The following is an 18,540-nucleotide window of genomic DNA, read 5'->3' as shown; positions in this document are numbered from 1 at the left end:
ATTGAGCAGCGTGATTCAGATGAAGGTACCAGTAAAATGACAGTTGGTTTGAGTTATGTTTGTTATAACTGACTCCCCAGTAAATAATATGTATTTTACTCAGTATGTGATAATTAAACAGAAAATGACTTATTTGTATATATTGGTTGTATATTTGCTAATGTATAAAGTTTATGAGACTAGAGAGTAACATTGGGAATTGGTGTCAAGTGTAACTGTTACAGTTTAAATGATACAAATAACAGATGCATGATTGTTCTGTGAGCTTAGTAGTTTTATGGTAAATGGTTATAAACAGAGGTATTTACAGAGAAAGAAAAAGGAAAGATGGTTGAAAAAGAATTTAAAGTGTATTCTGTATCATACTGATAAATATACAGAAGGTATAATATTAATATGTGTTAATGATAAGAGAGTACAGAGTGTATAAGTATTTGAAGAATTCATTGTGGTAAAAAGAGAGAAAAACAAAGAGAACAAAACTGAATGTTTGATTAATTGACACATGATCTGTGAGGATATATTTTCAGTACATGATTTGTGAAGACATGTTTGTTATAATATGACTGTTAAGAAACAGATGCTACCATGCTGCGCCTGGGGAAAGACACTGAAGTCTCAATGTGGTTTTGTTTCTCCTGATAATTCAGGCACTTTTAATCTGCCTACGAGTTCCGCTGCCGGGACCCGTAACACTGAGACATTTACATTTTTGTTTGATGTGCTGCATAATTTGCACTGAAACAGGACAAAGTAGCTCCTCCCCTTTGAAAAAAAACAACCAATAGCGTTTGTTTTTAATCACAGCTCTGCCAGTGACAGTGTTTGAGCTCATATGAACATTTATTCACTGCATTAAACGTGACATTTATCATGCTTATTTACAATTAAAATAAATTCTGTTGTTTTAAACTTTCTGTTTATCAAAAAATCCTGAAAACAAATGCACAGAGACAGCAGTATTTTTTAACATTGATAATAAATCAGGAACATTTGATGATTATCAAATCAGCATGTTGTAATTATTTCTGAAGGATCGCGTGACACTAAAAAAAAAAAATAAAAAAAACCTCACAATCTTCGTATCACAGGAATAAATAATTCTTTAAAATATAGCAACAAAGAAAACAGCTAAGTAGCATTTTAATAATATTTAAGATTTCGTTTCTGTGTTTTACCCAAATAAACGCAGCCTTGGTGAACAGAATAGATTTTGAATGGTAGTCCATCTAATTTCCTTTTAATCAGTAGAAAGTTGTCAGTGATCAATGTGTTCTGCTACAGGCAAAGGCGTAGTGTGAACAAACTCCAGGGTAAGGCTAAGATTTGCACTGCCCTTTAATGCATTTAAAAAGACTTGCGACCGACCAAGTAGAGGTTTTAACAAAAGCACCACCTATCAACAAACGTCTTATATTCAACACGCACTAAATTACTTTATTAAACTCACCCACTGATCTACACTACCGGTCAAAAGTTTGGGGTCAGTTTATTTATTTTTTATTATTATTACTTTTATTTAAAAATCTAATTAAAATTATTCTGTTCATCAAGGCGGCATTTATTAAATATTAAAAAATTGCTAAATACTTATTTATTAAATATTTATTTATTACTTACTGAGTGCAATTTCAAATGAAATTATTACTTTTTGTTGCTTATTACTATTACCAATAATAATAAAAATAATAACAATAATAATAATATTAGAGTGATTTCTGAAGGATCGTGTGACTGAAGACAGAAGTAATAAAGCTGAAAATTCATAATCGCGGACGCAGCCCTCACTATTCTGCCACCCTAGGAGGTCGCCTAGGTCGCCTCTAGATGCGCCGGCCCCGAGAATATAAAATCATTCTCTTTTTCACGAGGCCAATCGAAAACCGAACTTGTAATTCAGCAATAAATATTTGACCTTTAAAATATAAAACTCCAAACGATTGCCTAAACATGATTACTACACTATAGGCTAGACTACGTTACAATGAAACTACCAATTTAACGCAGAAAACAAGTTAAACCAGAATAATATATAATATCTCTCTCGTAATACTCATTGGTCGTTTTATTACTGATGTCCTTGACCAGCAAATCAGAATAGTCCGCTGGCCAGCACTTTTGGTTTGGTTTTCAGAGCTGCTGCGAACTCCAGTAATAAACAGCGCTCATCAGTGCAACGTGTGGGGTTGGACAGTTCCATTTTTGTGCGTAGGGGGACTTTAAATTTGATTGACAAACTTGCAATAGCTAAAGTGTTGTGTTAATCATCAACATTAAATTACATTCATATTACGCCTTACACCTGTTACACGTTTTCAATGCAGTTTTTTTCTTTGCTGCTATCTTCGTGATCTCTGGCCAGGGGGAGGCTAAGCCTTCCCCAGCCTTACACACGCTCCACCTATGGCTACAGGTGTCATCACGATGCTGAAAACACAAAGCAGGACACAAACCTTGCATAAGTCCTCTCAACGTACCGTACACTGTAAAAGTGAATCCTCCAGCTAAGCCTGGGAAGCCCAACGCGGTTCTATGAGGCAAGGTTCCCTCCTCAATCTGAGGAAACACATACTAAAATCAGCAGAAAATCATGCACGCATAAAAATGACACAGATAATACAAGCATGCATTAAAAACACACATCAAAACAGAAGCTTAAATGTAAAAGATTGATTTTCAATATTAGATTTTTTTTTTTTCACAGAGACCCTTGAATCAAAACCCTCCAGAACTCCTTTGCATAATACTGAGACGTTCACACTTCACTTTGAAACATCTAAAACAGAAGCACTCTCTTTTTACAGAAATATTTATTACATTTTTTTAAAGACTTCTGTAGACATTTTTTTTACGAATACTGCATTTGCATCTTGCAATACTTTTTCAGCATTATGGGTTTATATCTTGGGTTATATGGGTGTATATACAATTTTTTAAATATATTTTGAAAGTTATTTCTTAATCTGACTAGGAATAATGAGTTAGTTTTGTGTAAAATGCGAATTAGTTTTTTTAAGAATTAAAAGTTTATGCCATGAATTCAGACTTTTTTTTTAGAACTAAAGCAGTGGAAACTGTCGTATAGCGCTGTGAAAACAGCTGGGATTAAACAAGATGATTAGACATTAAAAAAAGCAAGCAATTGCTCCATATTTTACATTTCTGTACAGAAAGGTGGGCCTCACGGGGGCGCAGTGGGTAGCACTATCGCCTCACAGCAAGGTCACTGGTTCGAACCCCGGCTGGTTCTCCCTGTGTTTCCTCCGGGTGCTCCGGTTTTCCCCACAGTTTAAACACATGCAGTACAGGTGAATTGAATAAACTAAATTGGCCGTAGTGTGTGTGTGAATGTGTGAAGAGTGTATGGGTGTTGCCCAGTGTTGGGTTGCAGCTGGAAGGGCATCCGCTGCATAAAACATGTGCTGGATAAGTTAGCGGTTCATTCCGCTGTGGCAAGTCCTGACGAATAAAGGGACTAAGCTGAAAATAAAATGGATGAATGAATTAATATACAGAGAGGTCATATTTGGTTCATCGTTTGATCTCATGCAGCCACGTGATGCGACTTCGCAGGTCAGAGTTCATCAATTTTAAACTTTCCAATGCAGAGACATTCAGAACATGTTGCAAGAGCTTGCGTTTCCGGTCTGCTGAGTATGAATGGAAGCGTTGTAAGCGTCTATGGAGCGTTAAAATGCAGTGTGACTTACGAGTTTACATCTGACAATTCATTCATTTATTAATTTTCTTTTCAGATTAGTCGCTTTATTATTCAGCGGAATGAACCACCAACTTATCCAGCATGTTTTACGCAGCGGATGCCCTTCCAGCTGTAATCCATCACTGGACACTACGGACTATTTAGCTTACCCAATTCCCCATATAGCTCAACTCCACAAAGAAATTACAACTGACCCAGTCGAGGCTCGAACCAGCAACCTTTTTACTGTGAGGCTCTACTGCGCCACCGTGAAGCCACATTTGACAATTACATTTTTAAAATAAATGTCAAACTTCATTTTATTCAGAATTGAGTTTACACTTTTTATTCTGACTGAATGATGAGTTTACATTAAGCAATTATTTTTTTGAGAAATGATAAATTTACATCTCGCTATTCTGACTTTTTACTTCAGAAATATGGGTTTAGATTTTGCAATGTGTTTTTTTTACTTTACAATTTTGACTTTTTTCAAATTCTTAATTTACACCCTGACCTTAGTTTAAAACAGAGTAGACTCTACTAGAGTTTTGCATCTGACAATTAAACTTTTTAAAGGATTCTGCTTAAATTAAATGCTTTAAAATAATTCTAGGTTCACAAACTGCATCACAATCATCACAAATACTGCAGAAGACCTACTGGAACACACATGGAGCCATGATTCTCACAGAAATCAGTCAAGTTTGGTGAAGAAACAATCATGGTTTGGGGTTATATTCAGTATGGGGGCGTGCGAGAGATCTGCAGAGTGGATGATCAACATCAACAGCCTGAGGTATCAAGACATTTGTGCTGCCCATTACATTACAAACCACAGGAGAGGGCAAATTCTCCAGCAGGATAGCGCTCCTCATACTTCAGCCTCCACATCAAAGCTCCTGAAAGCAAAGAAGGTCAAGCTGCTCCAGGATTGGCCAGCCCAGTCACCAGACATGAACATTATTGAGTATTTCTGGGGTAAGATGGAGGAGGCGTTAAAGATGAACACAAAGACTCTTGATGAACTCTGGGAGTCCTGAAAGAACGCTTTCTTCACCATTCCAGATGACTTTATTAATCAGTGATTTGAGTCAGAGATGTATGGATGCAGTCCTCCAAGCTCATGATGGAGTCAGACACAATATTCATTCTGTTTCCACTGCAGCATGAGCACATATTCTATACTGGACATTATTGAAGGTTCAGTGACCAGACTTTAGTCTAAGCAGAGTCAGAGCTTACTGTCCAAATGAAATCATTCAAAATCAAGACATGATCATATTTTATTGGTCAAATAAGTGTAATCTAGAGGCCTTTACCTTTCATATAAGACACTTCTGATACCAAATGATCAACTAGAAGTCCAGTAATTATTTGTGTTCCTAAAACTTGGATAGGCCACAAGACTTTTGTCAGGTAGTGTACACCTTGCAATTCTTCTATTTCAGACCATCGTACCCTGTAGTTTTAGTTTTTTTAAATTACAATTCAGATTTTATTTTCATAATTCTAAGTTTACATCTTACAAATCAGGATTTTTTTTTTTTTTTAAGTTTCTGGATTTAAATCTGACAATTCAGATTTTTTAACCTCTGAAAGCGGAGTTTAAGTGCTCTAGGTTTACAACTTTAATTACTAATAATTAAGAGTACATTGACAATTCTAAATGTTTTTTCCCCAAACGTTATATTCTGACTTTTTTTCCTCGTAACTGTGCGTTTATGCATCACAACTGTGAATCACCTCATTATTCTAAGCTAAAACACAAGCAGACAAAAAGCTGATGGTCTGACCGCTCTAAAGTGGAGAACTCCTCCCCCGTTATTGAGCCGCAGTGCTGACGTGTTGACAGACATCAGAGCAGAGGAATCCTCAGCTTCCCAGAGCAGAGTTCCCTCAAACCCCTGCAGAAGAACAGCACAAACATACAGCATCACTTCATTTAGCAGCATTCAGAAAGATAAAGAAGAAAAGCAGATCTCACAATTACATTTTAATAGTTCTGCTCATGTTACAATTATGATTTATTATGATATTATTCATTCATTCATTTTCTTTTCAGATTAGTCCCTTTATTAATCTGGGGTCGCCACTGTTGAATGAACCGCCAACTTATCCAGTATGTTTTACACATCGGATGCCCTTCCAGACGCAACCAAACACTGGGAAAAATGATATTACTATATATTACTTGTAGCAACCCACCGGTTATTAAAACAATCCACGCTTCCAGATACTGATGTCCATATGCGTTTTCTTTATTGAACACCGTGAAAACTAAAAAATAAACAAACCGAATGTTTTACACAAACACAAATCAAAAGGGACATCAAAATAAACAAATAATATACAACAAAAGTGTAGTTTACCGTGTGGGCCTGATAACCAGCTGTGGAATAAGCAGAGCATTAAACAGGTGCCTGCGTTTAGATCTCACTTTGCTATCCATACAAACTCTCACAGGTTAAATTAATCACGAAAGATCATGTGACCTCCGACTCAAGCCAACCGGAAACAAGGAAATTTATAACATAAACCAATTAACACTCAATAATGAAATACAAAACAATAAACAAAATACAAGCTGACCGATCAGCGTCAGCTACATTACTATTATTATTATGATACTATTATATTATGATCTCACAATTCTATTTTTTTTTTTTGCAGTGGACATTTTACTAGAACAGTTTACATTAAGCAAATTTATTTTTGGTTAATAATTGACTTTAAAGGCTGAGTTTCTACTTTTCAATAATAACTTACACCTCGCAATTCATTCATTCAGTCATTTTTCTTCAGCTTAGTCCCTTATTTATCAGGGGTCGCCACAGCGGAATGAACTGCCAACTATTCCAGCATGTGTTTTATGCAGCGGATGCCCTTTCAGCTGCAACACAGGGCTGGAAAACACCCATACACACTCTCATTCATACACATTATTCAATTTAGTTTATTCAATTCCGCTATAGCGCATGTGTTTGGACTGTGGGGGAAACCGGAGCACTTATACTGACTATAATTCACATCTTCATTCATTTTCTTTTCGGCTTAGTCCCGTTATTAATCTGGGGTCGCCACAGCAGAATGAACCGCCAACTCATACAGCATTTGTTTTATGCAGCGGATGCCCTTCCAGCTGCAACACAGGGCTGGAAAACACCCATACACACTCTCATTCATACAGTACGTCCAATTTAGTTTATTCAATTCCGCTATAGCGCATGTGTTTGTACCGTGGGGGAAACCGGAGCACTTATACTGACTATAATTCACATCTTCATTCATTCATTTTCTTTTTGGCTTAGTTACTTTATTAATCCAGGGTCGCCACAGCAGAATGAACCGCCAACTCATCCAGCATTTTTTTTATGCAGCGGATGCCCTTCCAGCTGCAACCCATCACTGGGAAACACATACACACTTATTCACACACACATACACTACGGACAATTTAGCCTACCCAATTCACCTGTACCACATGTGTTTGGTCTGTGGGGGAAACCGGAGCACCCGGAGAAAAACCCACGCGAATGCAGGGAGAACATGCAAACTCCACACAGAAACGCCAACTGACACAGCTAAGGCTTGAACCAGCGACTTTCTTGCTGTGAATCGACAGCACTACCTACTGCGCCACCGCGTTGCCTAATTCACATCTTGCGATTCTATCTTCATCCTTTAACATTACAATTCCGACTCCTCATTATTAATAGCAGTCAAATGGTCAGATGGTTGATCTTTTGGGTGAAAAAAAGATTGCTTTGTACCCTGAAATAGATTACAAGAAACTTTCTCTTCTAAAAATTCATGTTTCATCTCCCCGTCATTTTGTATCTGATGCAAAGCTGTGTAATAACTGACCGAGCTTTATATTCTGCCTTAAATAGCCATCTGATTTGATCGTGTTCATTCATCTTGGCTAGGAATGTTTTTTCTTTCATTTCTCAAGCTGATACCATTTCACCTCAACTCAATATTCTGTGTCTAATTATTTTCTTATGTAGCAAGAAGATGTCTGACATGTGGGATGCTGAACGTCCAGCTGACTGTTAGCTCTCGATGAACTCCTTCAGTTTGACTGGATGTGAATGATCAACTCTTCTTAAGTCATGAATGAAGAAGTTAAATGCTGTAAATGCTTGGGAGAAATACCTTTGGAAGGATGAACTGCTCCACGGGTTTGTAAAACATCCCATCAACAGCAGTTCCTGGACTCACTGAGCTGAAGCGTGCGCTTATCACTGCCTCCTGCACACACACACACAAACACATAAATACACAACATGCACACATACAGATACACAACGTTGTACTTGGATTATGATGCATAAACAGACAAAGATATATGCAGATGAACTCACAATGTGCACACACAGTTGTGCACATGCAAAACACACATGCATACTCAAAGATACACAAACACAACACTCACGCATACAGAACCACACATGCACACACAAAACACACACAGAGGCAGACTTACAACACGCTTGCATACTCACAGATACACAAACATGCACATACTCTACCAGACAAAAGTCTTGTCGTGGATCTCAGTTGTAAGCGCAACAAATAATAACTCAAGTTCTAGATGATCATTTGGAAAAGTGTCAGAAGGTGGATTTTTCTGATGAATCATCTGTTGAACTGCATCTCAATCATCACCAATACTGCAGAAGACCTACTGGAACCCACATGGAGAAGATTCCCACAGAAATCAGTCAAGTTTGCCGAAGGAGAAATCATGGTTTGGGGTTTCATTCAGTATGGGGTCATGCGAGAGATCTGCAGAGTGGATGATCAACATCAACAGCCTGAGGTATCAAGACATTTGTGCTGCCCATTACATTACAAACCACAGGAGAGGGCAACTTCTTCAGCAGGATAGCGCTCCTTCTCATACTTCAGCCTCCACATTAAAGCTCCTGAAAGCAAAGAAGGTCAAGGTGCTGCGGGATTGGCCAGCCTAGTCACCAGACATGAACAATATTGAGTATGTCTGGGGAAAGATGGAAGAGGAGGCATTGAAGATGAATCCAAAGACTCTTGATGAACTCTGGGAGTCCTGCAAGAAGGCTTTCTTCACCATTCCAGATGACTTTATTAATCAGTGATTTGAGTCATTGCAGAGATGTATGGATGCAGTCCTCCAAGCTCATGATGGAGTCAGACACAATATTCATTCTGTTTCCACTGCAGCATGACCACATATTCTATACTGGACATTATTGAAGGTTCAGTGACCAGACTTTAGTCTAAGCAGAGTCAGAGCTTACTGTCCTAATGAAATCATTCATAATCAAGGCATGATCATATTTTATTGGTCAAATAAGTGTAATCTAGAGGCCTTTACCTTTCATATAAGACACTTCTGATACCAAATGATCAACTAGAAGTCAACTTATTATTTGTGTTCCTAAAACTTGGATAGGCCACAAGACTTTTGTCAGGTAGTGGACACGCACGCACACATACAAATACACAAGTTAATTCAGAAAAAAATAATGTTTTAAATTTATATATATATATATATATATATATATATATATATATATACACACACACACACACACACACACACACACACACACACACCACACACACACACACACACACACACACACACACACACACACACACACACACACACACACACACACACACACACACACACACTGCATCTGTAAAGTATTGATAGCGCTTCACTTTTTCCACATTTGTTTATGTTACAGTCTTATTCCAAAATGGATTAAATTAATTTATTTCCTCAACATTCTACACACAATCCCCCATAATGACAATGTGAAAAAAGATTTTTTGAAATTGTTGCAAATTTATTAAAAATAAAAAAGCTGTAAAATCAGATGTACATCAGTATTCACAGGCTTTGGCGTGAAGCTCTACATTGAGCTCAGGTACATTCTGTTTCCACTGATCATTATTGAGATGTTTCAGCAGCTTTATTAAAGTTCACCGGTGGTCAATTCAGATGATTGGACATGATTTGAAAAGGCGTACACCTGTCTATATATTGTTCCAGGGTTGACAGTGCATGTCAAAGCACAAAGAAAGCATGAAGACAAAGGAATTCTCTGTAGACCTCCGAGACAGGATTGTCTGGAGGCACAAGGCTGGGGAAGATTACAGAAACATTTCTGCTGCTCTGCAAGTTCCAATGAGCACAGCGGCCTCCATCATCCGTAAGTGGAAGATGTTTGAACCACAAGGACCCTTCCAAGAGCTGGCCGGCCATCTAAGCCAAGTGATCAATAACCCGATGGTCACTCTGTCTGAGCTCCAGTGTTCTTCTGTGGAGAGAGGAGAACCTTACAGAAGGACAACCATCTGTGCAGCAATCCACCAATCAGGCCTGTATGGTAGAGTGGCCAGACGAAAGCCACTCCTCACCTGGAATTTACCAAAAGGCATCTGAAGGACTCTCAGACCATCAGAAACTAACTCTCTGCTCTGATGAGACTCAAGTTGAACTCTTTGGAGTGAATGCCAGGCGTTACGTTTTGAGAAAACCAGGCAGCGCTCATCACCAGGTTAATACCATCCCTACAGTGAAGCATGGTGGTGGCAGCATCATGCTGTGGGGATGTTTTCAGCAGCAGGAACTGGAAGACTAGTCAGGATAGAGGGAAAGATGAATGCAGCAATGTACAGAGACATCCTGAATGAAGACCTGCTTCACAGTGCTCTTGACCTCAGACTGGGGTGACTGTTCAGCTTCCAGCAGGACCATGACCCAAAGCACACCGGCAAAATATCAATGGAGTGGCTTCAAAACAACTCTGTGAATGTCTTTGAGTGGCCCAGCCAGACCTAGACTAAATCCTATTGAACATCTCTGGAGAGATCTGAAAATGGCTCTACACCGTCGCATCCCATCCAACCTGATAGAGCTTGAGAGGTACTGCAAAGAGGAATGGGCCAAAATTCCCAGAGACAGGTGTGCCAAGCTTGTGGCATCATATTCAAAAAGACTTGAGGCTGTAATTGAGGTGCATCAACAAACTATTGAGCAAAGACTGTGAATACTGATGTACATGTGATTTTACAGGTCTTTTATTTTATAAATTTGCAACAATTTCAAAAACTCTTTTTCCACATTGTCATTATGGGGGATTGTGTGTAGAATGTTGAGGAAATAAATTAATTTAATCCATTTTGGAATAAGACTGTAACATAAACAAATGTGGAAAAAGTGAAGCGCTATCAATACTTTCAGGATGCACTGTATGCGTAAATATATATATAGTGTTTTTAAAGACATAATTACTGTAATAAATGAAAATGTTTTTGACTACAAGCTTAGTTTAAATTCACTAAAATACGCTTGGTTCAAACTATGGACAGCAACACAAGATTAAAACACACTCATTTTCTCCTGATCAGTTTCATTTGATCACTGACTAGACGAAGCATGCCACTATATGATAGTGTAGCACTAGCGGGTGTAAGATCTGATCACTCCACAATTCCAGCATCCACTTCTGAAATCATGATTGAATTTGCTCTCTGCACGTGTTTCTCTACAGTGGTGAAAATGAAGGACCTGCCGGCGGACTCATGACGTCTCCTCCTCGTCTCCAGAACATTAATCAAATAAATGAGTTATGTCGAGCGGGATGATGAAAACTCACCTTAAAAAGCCAACAGGATATTTTAGGTTACTCTTGTGGCAGGAACTAATTGAATGACTTTACAAAGTGCAATCTGAGGTGCTAAAAGAGCAATGCTAGATGTGGTACTCATTTCGCAATATATACGTATGTGTGTGTATATATATATATATAAATATGTATAAATATATATATATATATATATATATATATATATATATATATATACATATATATATATATATATATATAAATAGGACAAAAAAATAAATATAGCAATTCCAGATTTTTACAATTTCATGAGCGCTACCTCCTGGTCCACTTGGAGTAGCCGGACAGTGATGTTCCCCTTTAAGTGCTGTGGTGGTTTATTGGGAAAGACCCCCAGCTGAGTAATGACCACTGAGTGAAGAACTTTAAAGTCCAGACTGAGCACAGAAACATCAGACGGCAGCAGCGCAGACGAGTCCGGGACACTCAGTATCGCCATCTCCTGCCCGGACACTGAAAACACAGAATTGTTGAAATGGTTGAGCTGCTGAACTAACAAATCAATTAATAATAATTATAGCAGTGGCTCTGTCTTTGTCAATATCACGGTTTTATTTGTGCATCAGAGGATTTGCTCTTTGTTTTTATAAACAGTTCACTGAACCGATGGGCACTGTGCTTAGCACTGTGGCCTCACAGCAAGAGGGTCGCTTGTTTGAGTCCCTGCTGGGCGAGTTTCCATTTCTGTGTGGAGTTTGCATTTTCTCCCCATGTTGGCGTGGGTTTCCTCCGGGTGCTCCGGTTTCTCCCTCAGTCCAAACACGTGTGCTATAGGGGAATTGGGTAAGCTAAAGTGTCCGCTATGTGTGTGAATGAGTGTTTGCCAGTGATGGGTTGCAGCTGGAAGGGACTCTGCTGCATAAAACATATGCTGGATAAGTTGGCGGTTCATTCTGCTGTGGCGACCCCCGATGAATAAAGGGACTCAGCCAAAAAAAAAATGAATGAATAAATGAAATGATCAATTAATTAATAGTATTATCCCCATAAAGAGATGGCATCCAAACATAAATCCTGCATTAGTCATTTAAAAGCTTTAATTAAACGCACAAAACACATTCAATTTAATAACGGGACCACCCGATGTTTAACTAAAGCAGAATGTGTCCTGGAGATGCAGAAAGACGGAGCTGTTTTCACAAGAATCCAAACATCAGCACTTTAGAGACCCGTCTGCTCTCAAACTCGGGCTCTCTTAATTAGAAAGAGGCCATTTATTACCCAGGAGATCAATTGAAGGAACACAGCAGTTAATGGAGAAACAGCAGCAGATTGAGAGCTGGAAAAAGACAAATCGCAGACAGCAGAGCGGATATATATATATGGGTGTGTGCTTTGTATATAGGCATGGGCCGGTATAAGATTCTGACAGTATGATAACCTTTCATGTTAACACATTGTGTATACTGCTCTAAAATAAGTCCTTTCTAAATATCTTGGTAAAAACAAACCGGTTTTTCCACATTGAACACAATATATTTTATTTTAAGAAACATTTAAAATAAATATTTTTGCCTTTTTTCATTTTAAACATGTTAGGCTGAATAATTAAAATAAATCATTGACTTCTGACTTTCATTAGTATCAAAACACAGATTTCTTTACAACTTAAGACATCTTTGATACCTTTCTTTTTTTTGTATATGAATTAAGCCACTGCTCTGTTCAGGTCTATAGCCAGCTGCATGTTGTTGTATAAGCGATTTGTTTTTCAGATGTTTGCTGAATCGTGGGCTGACCAGTAGCCTTCATATTTGTAGGGTCTTTTTGCTGGAGACACTGTAGCCCTAAAAAACTAAATTAAATAGTCATAAAAAATAAAAACCAAAAAAGTATACCTTAGGAACGGCACAAAACCTTGAAATCCTAGACATTTCCAACCGCGGTAAACCTTGAAACTGGTTATTGTCCCATGTCTATTTGTATTTGCACCATTACAGCTTATATTGTGTAGAAAAAATAATGACTTTGTATTTAAAAAAAAAAGTAATTATATTAAGCTAATTTAACATACAGGTGAAGTCTGAATTATTAGCCCCCCTGTATATTTTTGTTTAAAGAAAAGAAGATTTTTTTATCAACACATTTCTAAACATAATAGTTTAATAACTCATTCCTAATAACTGATTTATTTTATCTTTGCCATGATGACAGTAAATAATATTAGACTAGATATTCTTCAAGATACTAGTATTCAGCTTAAAGTGACGTTTAAAGGCTTAACTAGGTTAATTAGGGTAAAGTTAGGGTAATTAGGCAAGTCATTGTATAACAGTGGTTTGTTCTGGAGACAATCCAAAACTAATATTACTCAAGGGGGTGAATAATATTGACATTTTAAACATATGAAAAAATTTAAGGTTTGGAAAAAATAAAAACTGCTTTTATTCTAGCTGAAATAAAACAAATAAGACTTTCTCCAGAAGAAAAAATATTAAAGGAAATACGGTGAAAATTCCTGAATCTGTTGAACATCATTTGGGAAATATATAATACAGAAAAAATATAATTCACAAATAATTGTGACTTCGACTGTATCTAAACAAACTTGCTTTAAATATCATATTTAAATACCTGATTCAATTAATTACAATCTGAATAAATACAAAAATACTGAGTAATAATTACAAATATACACATACAACATAGTTTAAAGTGTTGATTTAACTAAGAAACTATTTGGATTCAAATAAAAAAAAAAAGCTCAAATTGATTAAATGTAAATTAAACAAAACGTATTCGTTGAATTGTATAAACAGAATTTATTCAACTAAATTTCTCTTAAAAATACATAATAAACAAACTAATTTAAATAAATTTACAGTACTATAATGTAGATGATATAACACATACATATAAATGTTTTTTTTAATCTAAATATTAAAAACTTTTAAGGATTTAAGCTTGTGATGACCGCTAAACGCGTATTGCATCTGTGAATGGGTAAAAAAATAAATGATGGCTCAGCCGACGTAGCACTATGGGGCAAGGTGCTTTTATTTACAGCGCAAGGTGACAAAATCTCAAAAAAATAATAGTACAGCTGCTCTTTTATAGCAGTGAGACTACGCCCAGTATGGATTAAACCATGTCAGAGGCAAGTATGAACATAAAACAAACCGTTCAGGTAAGTATTTCATACTTCTATACACTTCATTTGTATTAGAAATTAAACTTTAAATACACAAATAATTCATTTGCATTTGACCACATCTTTAAACCCTTTTTTCCATTTTCCCCACCGTCTCTTCACCCTCTCACTTAAAACACTAAGGGCCCTATTATACACCAGGCGCAATAAGGCGCAAGATGTGTTTGGTGCGATTTGATGTTATTTTCAGACCAATGGAACCCTAATTTTCCCATTGTGTGCCACTTTGTGTAAATAGTAAATTCATTAGAGCAGCTTTGTGGACTCATAGGTGTGCTGGTCTATAAAGGAGGTGTGTTAAGGCGCATTGCTGGTACGTTGCTATTTTGAGGAATTAAAACAGACTGGCAACAGACCAGCTGAAAACTTCTCTAAATTGCAGCGCAGAGTGCGTTATTTATGCACCTTAAACGCTTACACGTTGCTGAATACACACAGGATGTACAGCAACACACAATTATCTTTACGTATGAAAAGAATTAAAGGAATAAAATTATACAAAAATTATTATTTACTACATCAATATAAACACCACTGCCTCCATGCCTTCTTCACCTTTTTTCAGTTTATTCATGACAGTCTGCATTAGTATAATGTTATTATTATTAGCAGTATTATTTATTATATGCATGTTTATATCTGTTTTTAATAAAAACAAGTGTAAATTTGTCCACCTGTGGGGTTTTGGAGACGTCTGCATCACCATATGGGGCATCAGAACAGGACGTGTGTTTGGATAGAACTCAGTTTTTTTGTTATTATTGTTCATTTATTTGTTTGCTGGAGATTAGAACTGAATTTAGAAATAGTTTTGACACAAATCTTTGTGCTTAAAGGAAATTAAATATGTGGGTTAATGGATGTGTTCAGTGGAGTGAGTTTCCACCGTTTCCTTACTCCACCAAAGTAAAGGAGTAAAGAGTAAAAGTAAAGTAAAGAGGCTGAATGGAGGAGGCTCATTATTTATCCTCATGCTGCAGATGCTCTGTTTAACTGTTTTCTCACTAGTGAAGCGTTCAGTTTTTACACTTACAAAGTCTGTCATGTAAATAGCAAATGTGCCATGGAGCGACACAACTGACTCTCAAAGGGAATGAGAGATGAGTCTCTGATTGGTTTAATGCAGGTTATGCTCAAAACACACCCAGAACCCATTAAGAGAATAAGCACAACCCCGTTAGACCATGCATAAACTGTATTTTTACATCCTTAAAATAGCAAAAGTGGATTCGGACATGCTCTTAATGCTTTGGCACCATGCACTTTAGACTCCGCGCCTAGATCGTTAAAACAGAGCCCTTAGTTTTCCCCGGCTGGCCGACCATTCATCATGCTGCACATCACTTTCTTGGCCCTGTTTGACAGTCTTGTGAAAGGGTCTGTTGATCTAAATGTTGTTACTTTAAAATGAAATTCTTTTGTTCTTACTTCAAAATTTAAATTCAAATCTCCTTTGATCTTCACAGAAAAAGAAACTCTTGGAATTCTCACTCTAAACCAGAGATGTATAAAGTACTAGAGACCCAGACTTAAGTAAAAGTACAAGTACTCTATCAAAAAGTGACTTGAGTAGAAGTAAAAGTGCTCTTTAAGCACCATACTTAAGTGGAAGTACTAAAGTATTCAACATTTTTTGTACTTAAGTATTGCAAGTAGTTTATTTCAAAATTTACTACTCAAGTACTGAAAGTAAAAGTACAAGTATTGTGTAATGTAGTTATTAAAGAATGCAGTCAAAAGACATCATATTGTTTTGTTTATTTTAAATCTCTTTTTGGGGGCACGTTAAGCAGAACGAAAAGAAACATGACTTACAATACTGTTTTTCTCTCACGCTTGAACCACAGATCTGACAGATTATAACAGCTTTAACACACACCTTTCAAAGTTGTGTGTCACAAAAACAGTCCATAATCCACTCAAAACGCTATTGAAACCCATTTTCGGAGCACAAATTACTGGTTGTGAACGCTGTAAACGAATGTTCTAATTCACTTGATTTTGATTTTATTGTAAAAAAAGAAAACGTGTATATTACTGTGTTAAATGAAAATCTGAAATATTTTATGGCTTATGGCTATGATTTAGTATTCAAAAATGTTTCATTTTGATTATGTTTTAATTAAATTGGTCTTAAACTTCATATTTTTATAGTATATTTATTCATTCTGGTACTTTTACCATAAACCAACATCTCAACCATTTGGTAGAGGCTGATATTTTAGAAATTATGGGATGTGTTGGGGAAAATGTATTGATTGTGTTAACTAGCGACATTAGGAGTTAAGAAATGCAATAAATAAAAAAATTCTATTGGTTTTTTTCTTGGTGTGACAGTTAAATGGTTACTTGTAATAAAATTGTGTCCTTTAATACAGCAGTAAGATATATGAACTGTACCCTTAATTTGACCTGCTCAAAGAAAACACTCTTTCTGAATGTATCAAACAAAACTCATGCACAGAAGACAGCATGAGCATTTATAGCAAATAAACTAATGTAAATATTATCCCGCTTGCTTTTTAAACGCTGACAGGCGAGGTCTTACACCCCTTTGACTGGTTATTGTCTTCACCTTCTCAACAGAAAGGGCTGCTATCGGCTTTAGAAATGAAAGCGTTGTTCACTGATGGCGGGAAGAACAGCCGCGGTTACAGTCTATGTATGTATAATACGCGGTTATCACAGGTAATCTATAAAGTTACCTCACAAACAGGCCAGCGGGTCAAATGTCCAAAGTGAGAGAGGCAGAGATGGAGTCTCACAACATTTCTCTGTAGTAGTGAAATAGCGGCTCGTGTGCTGTGCCGCCTTCACTCGCCCTCGCGCCTCCGTCCTTTGCCATAGTATTGCGACACCGCACATAGGAGATAAATGACGTCAGTACGTAATAACCCGTTATGATCTATTACTGAACCGATATCGACCATTTTGACACCTCTAGTAACGAGTAACGATGCAGCTCATAAAAAATCTATCGGAGTAAAAGTATTAAACTCATCGAAAATATGTACTTAAGTAAAAGTGGAAGTAGGAGAAAAAAACAATACTCCAGTAAAGTACAGATACTGCCTTTTAGTACTTAAGTACAGTAGTGAAGTAGTTCTACTTCGTTACTATACATCTCTGCTCTAAACTGAACTCCAACTGTCAAAATGAAGGATGGAGACAAAACGTTCTCACAGGAAGTTCTGCTAAAATCTGAGAGAAGGCAAAACTTGCTGACTATTTAGGAGCGAATCCAAGTGCACACTATGATGCGAGGACAGTGTTCAGAGTCCTGCAGAGCTGCAGATCTATCAAAGCGAACCGTCTGCGATCAGAGAAAGAGATGCAGAGGATCCTGACTGACCTGCGGCTTCACTGAGCTCCAGCTGAGCGCAGGAATACTGATCCTCCAGATCCTCCAGCGGCACCGAGCAGCCCTGAGCCCCGATGATGAACTTCACCAGCACCCTCAACAACACAATTATACACATATTATACCTTGTGTCCAGTAATTTTTAAACAAAGGAAGAAAATAAATCAGATTTTTTTCTTGTAAGACTTTGACAGTTATTAAATATACAAAATATTCTATATATATTTTATATAAGCAATATCACATGAGTAGCAGGGCAATATGGCTGTATATCGGCACTGGTGGGAGGCATGCATTGGCTCAAGGCTGTAGCCGAGTGCCTTAGTGTCTCACTAGTGATGATATACAGCTAAATCGCACTGCTATTCGTGTGTTATTGCGTTTATACAATAGTTTGACGGCATAATAATGTATATAAAAAAGAAAATCAAACATGTAGAGTCCCAAAACCTATTTGTATGGGGAACTACTTTCTTCCTCCATCTGCAGCTGACATCTGAACGTCAGAAACTGTTGCTCATTCATCAATAGTATTTGAATGATTCTCTAGCGTAATGTCTAAAGTGATGACAAAACAGCTGATTTTGCTGACATTTTAAGATTATAAGGCTGAACAGCATGAAATGCCATCAGTCTACAGAGA

At 37.1% G+C, this 18,540-nt stretch overlaps 1 protein-coding gene across 1 annotated transcript in view; it reads right to left on the bottom strand.

Annotated features, from left to right (window-relative positions):
• Positions 1-18,540, bottom strand: part of b3galnt2 (beta-1,3-N-acetylgalactosaminyltransferase 2) — a 39,615-nt gene that overhangs the window by 14,623 nt on the left and 6,452 nt on the right. The window contains exons 3-7 of the mRNA XM_056471507.1: positions 17,889-17,992; positions 11,645-11,838; positions 7,859-7,954; positions 5,497-5,607; positions 2,478-2,556 (exon numbers count right to left, since the gene is read on the bottom strand). Coding sequence (XP_056327482.1) covers positions 2,478-2,556; positions 5,497-5,607; positions 7,859-7,954; positions 11,645-11,838; positions 17,889-17,992 — 584 coding nt within the window. The remainder of the gene's footprint in view (positions 1-2,477; positions 2,557-5,496; positions 5,608-7,858; positions 7,955-11,644; positions 11,839-17,888; positions 17,993-18,540) is intronic.

Source organism: Danio aesculapii, chromosome 13 (genome assembly GCF_903798145.1).
Source record: "Danio aesculapii chromosome 13, fDanAes4.1, whole genome shotgun sequence".
In the NCBI taxonomy this organism is placed as follows: domain Eukaryota; kingdom Metazoa; phylum Chordata; class Actinopteri; order Cypriniformes; family Danionidae; genus Danio; species Danio aesculapii.
The sequence above is the reverse complement of the archived record's forward strand: the minus strand, read 5'-3'. Positions and strand labels throughout refer to the sequence as shown.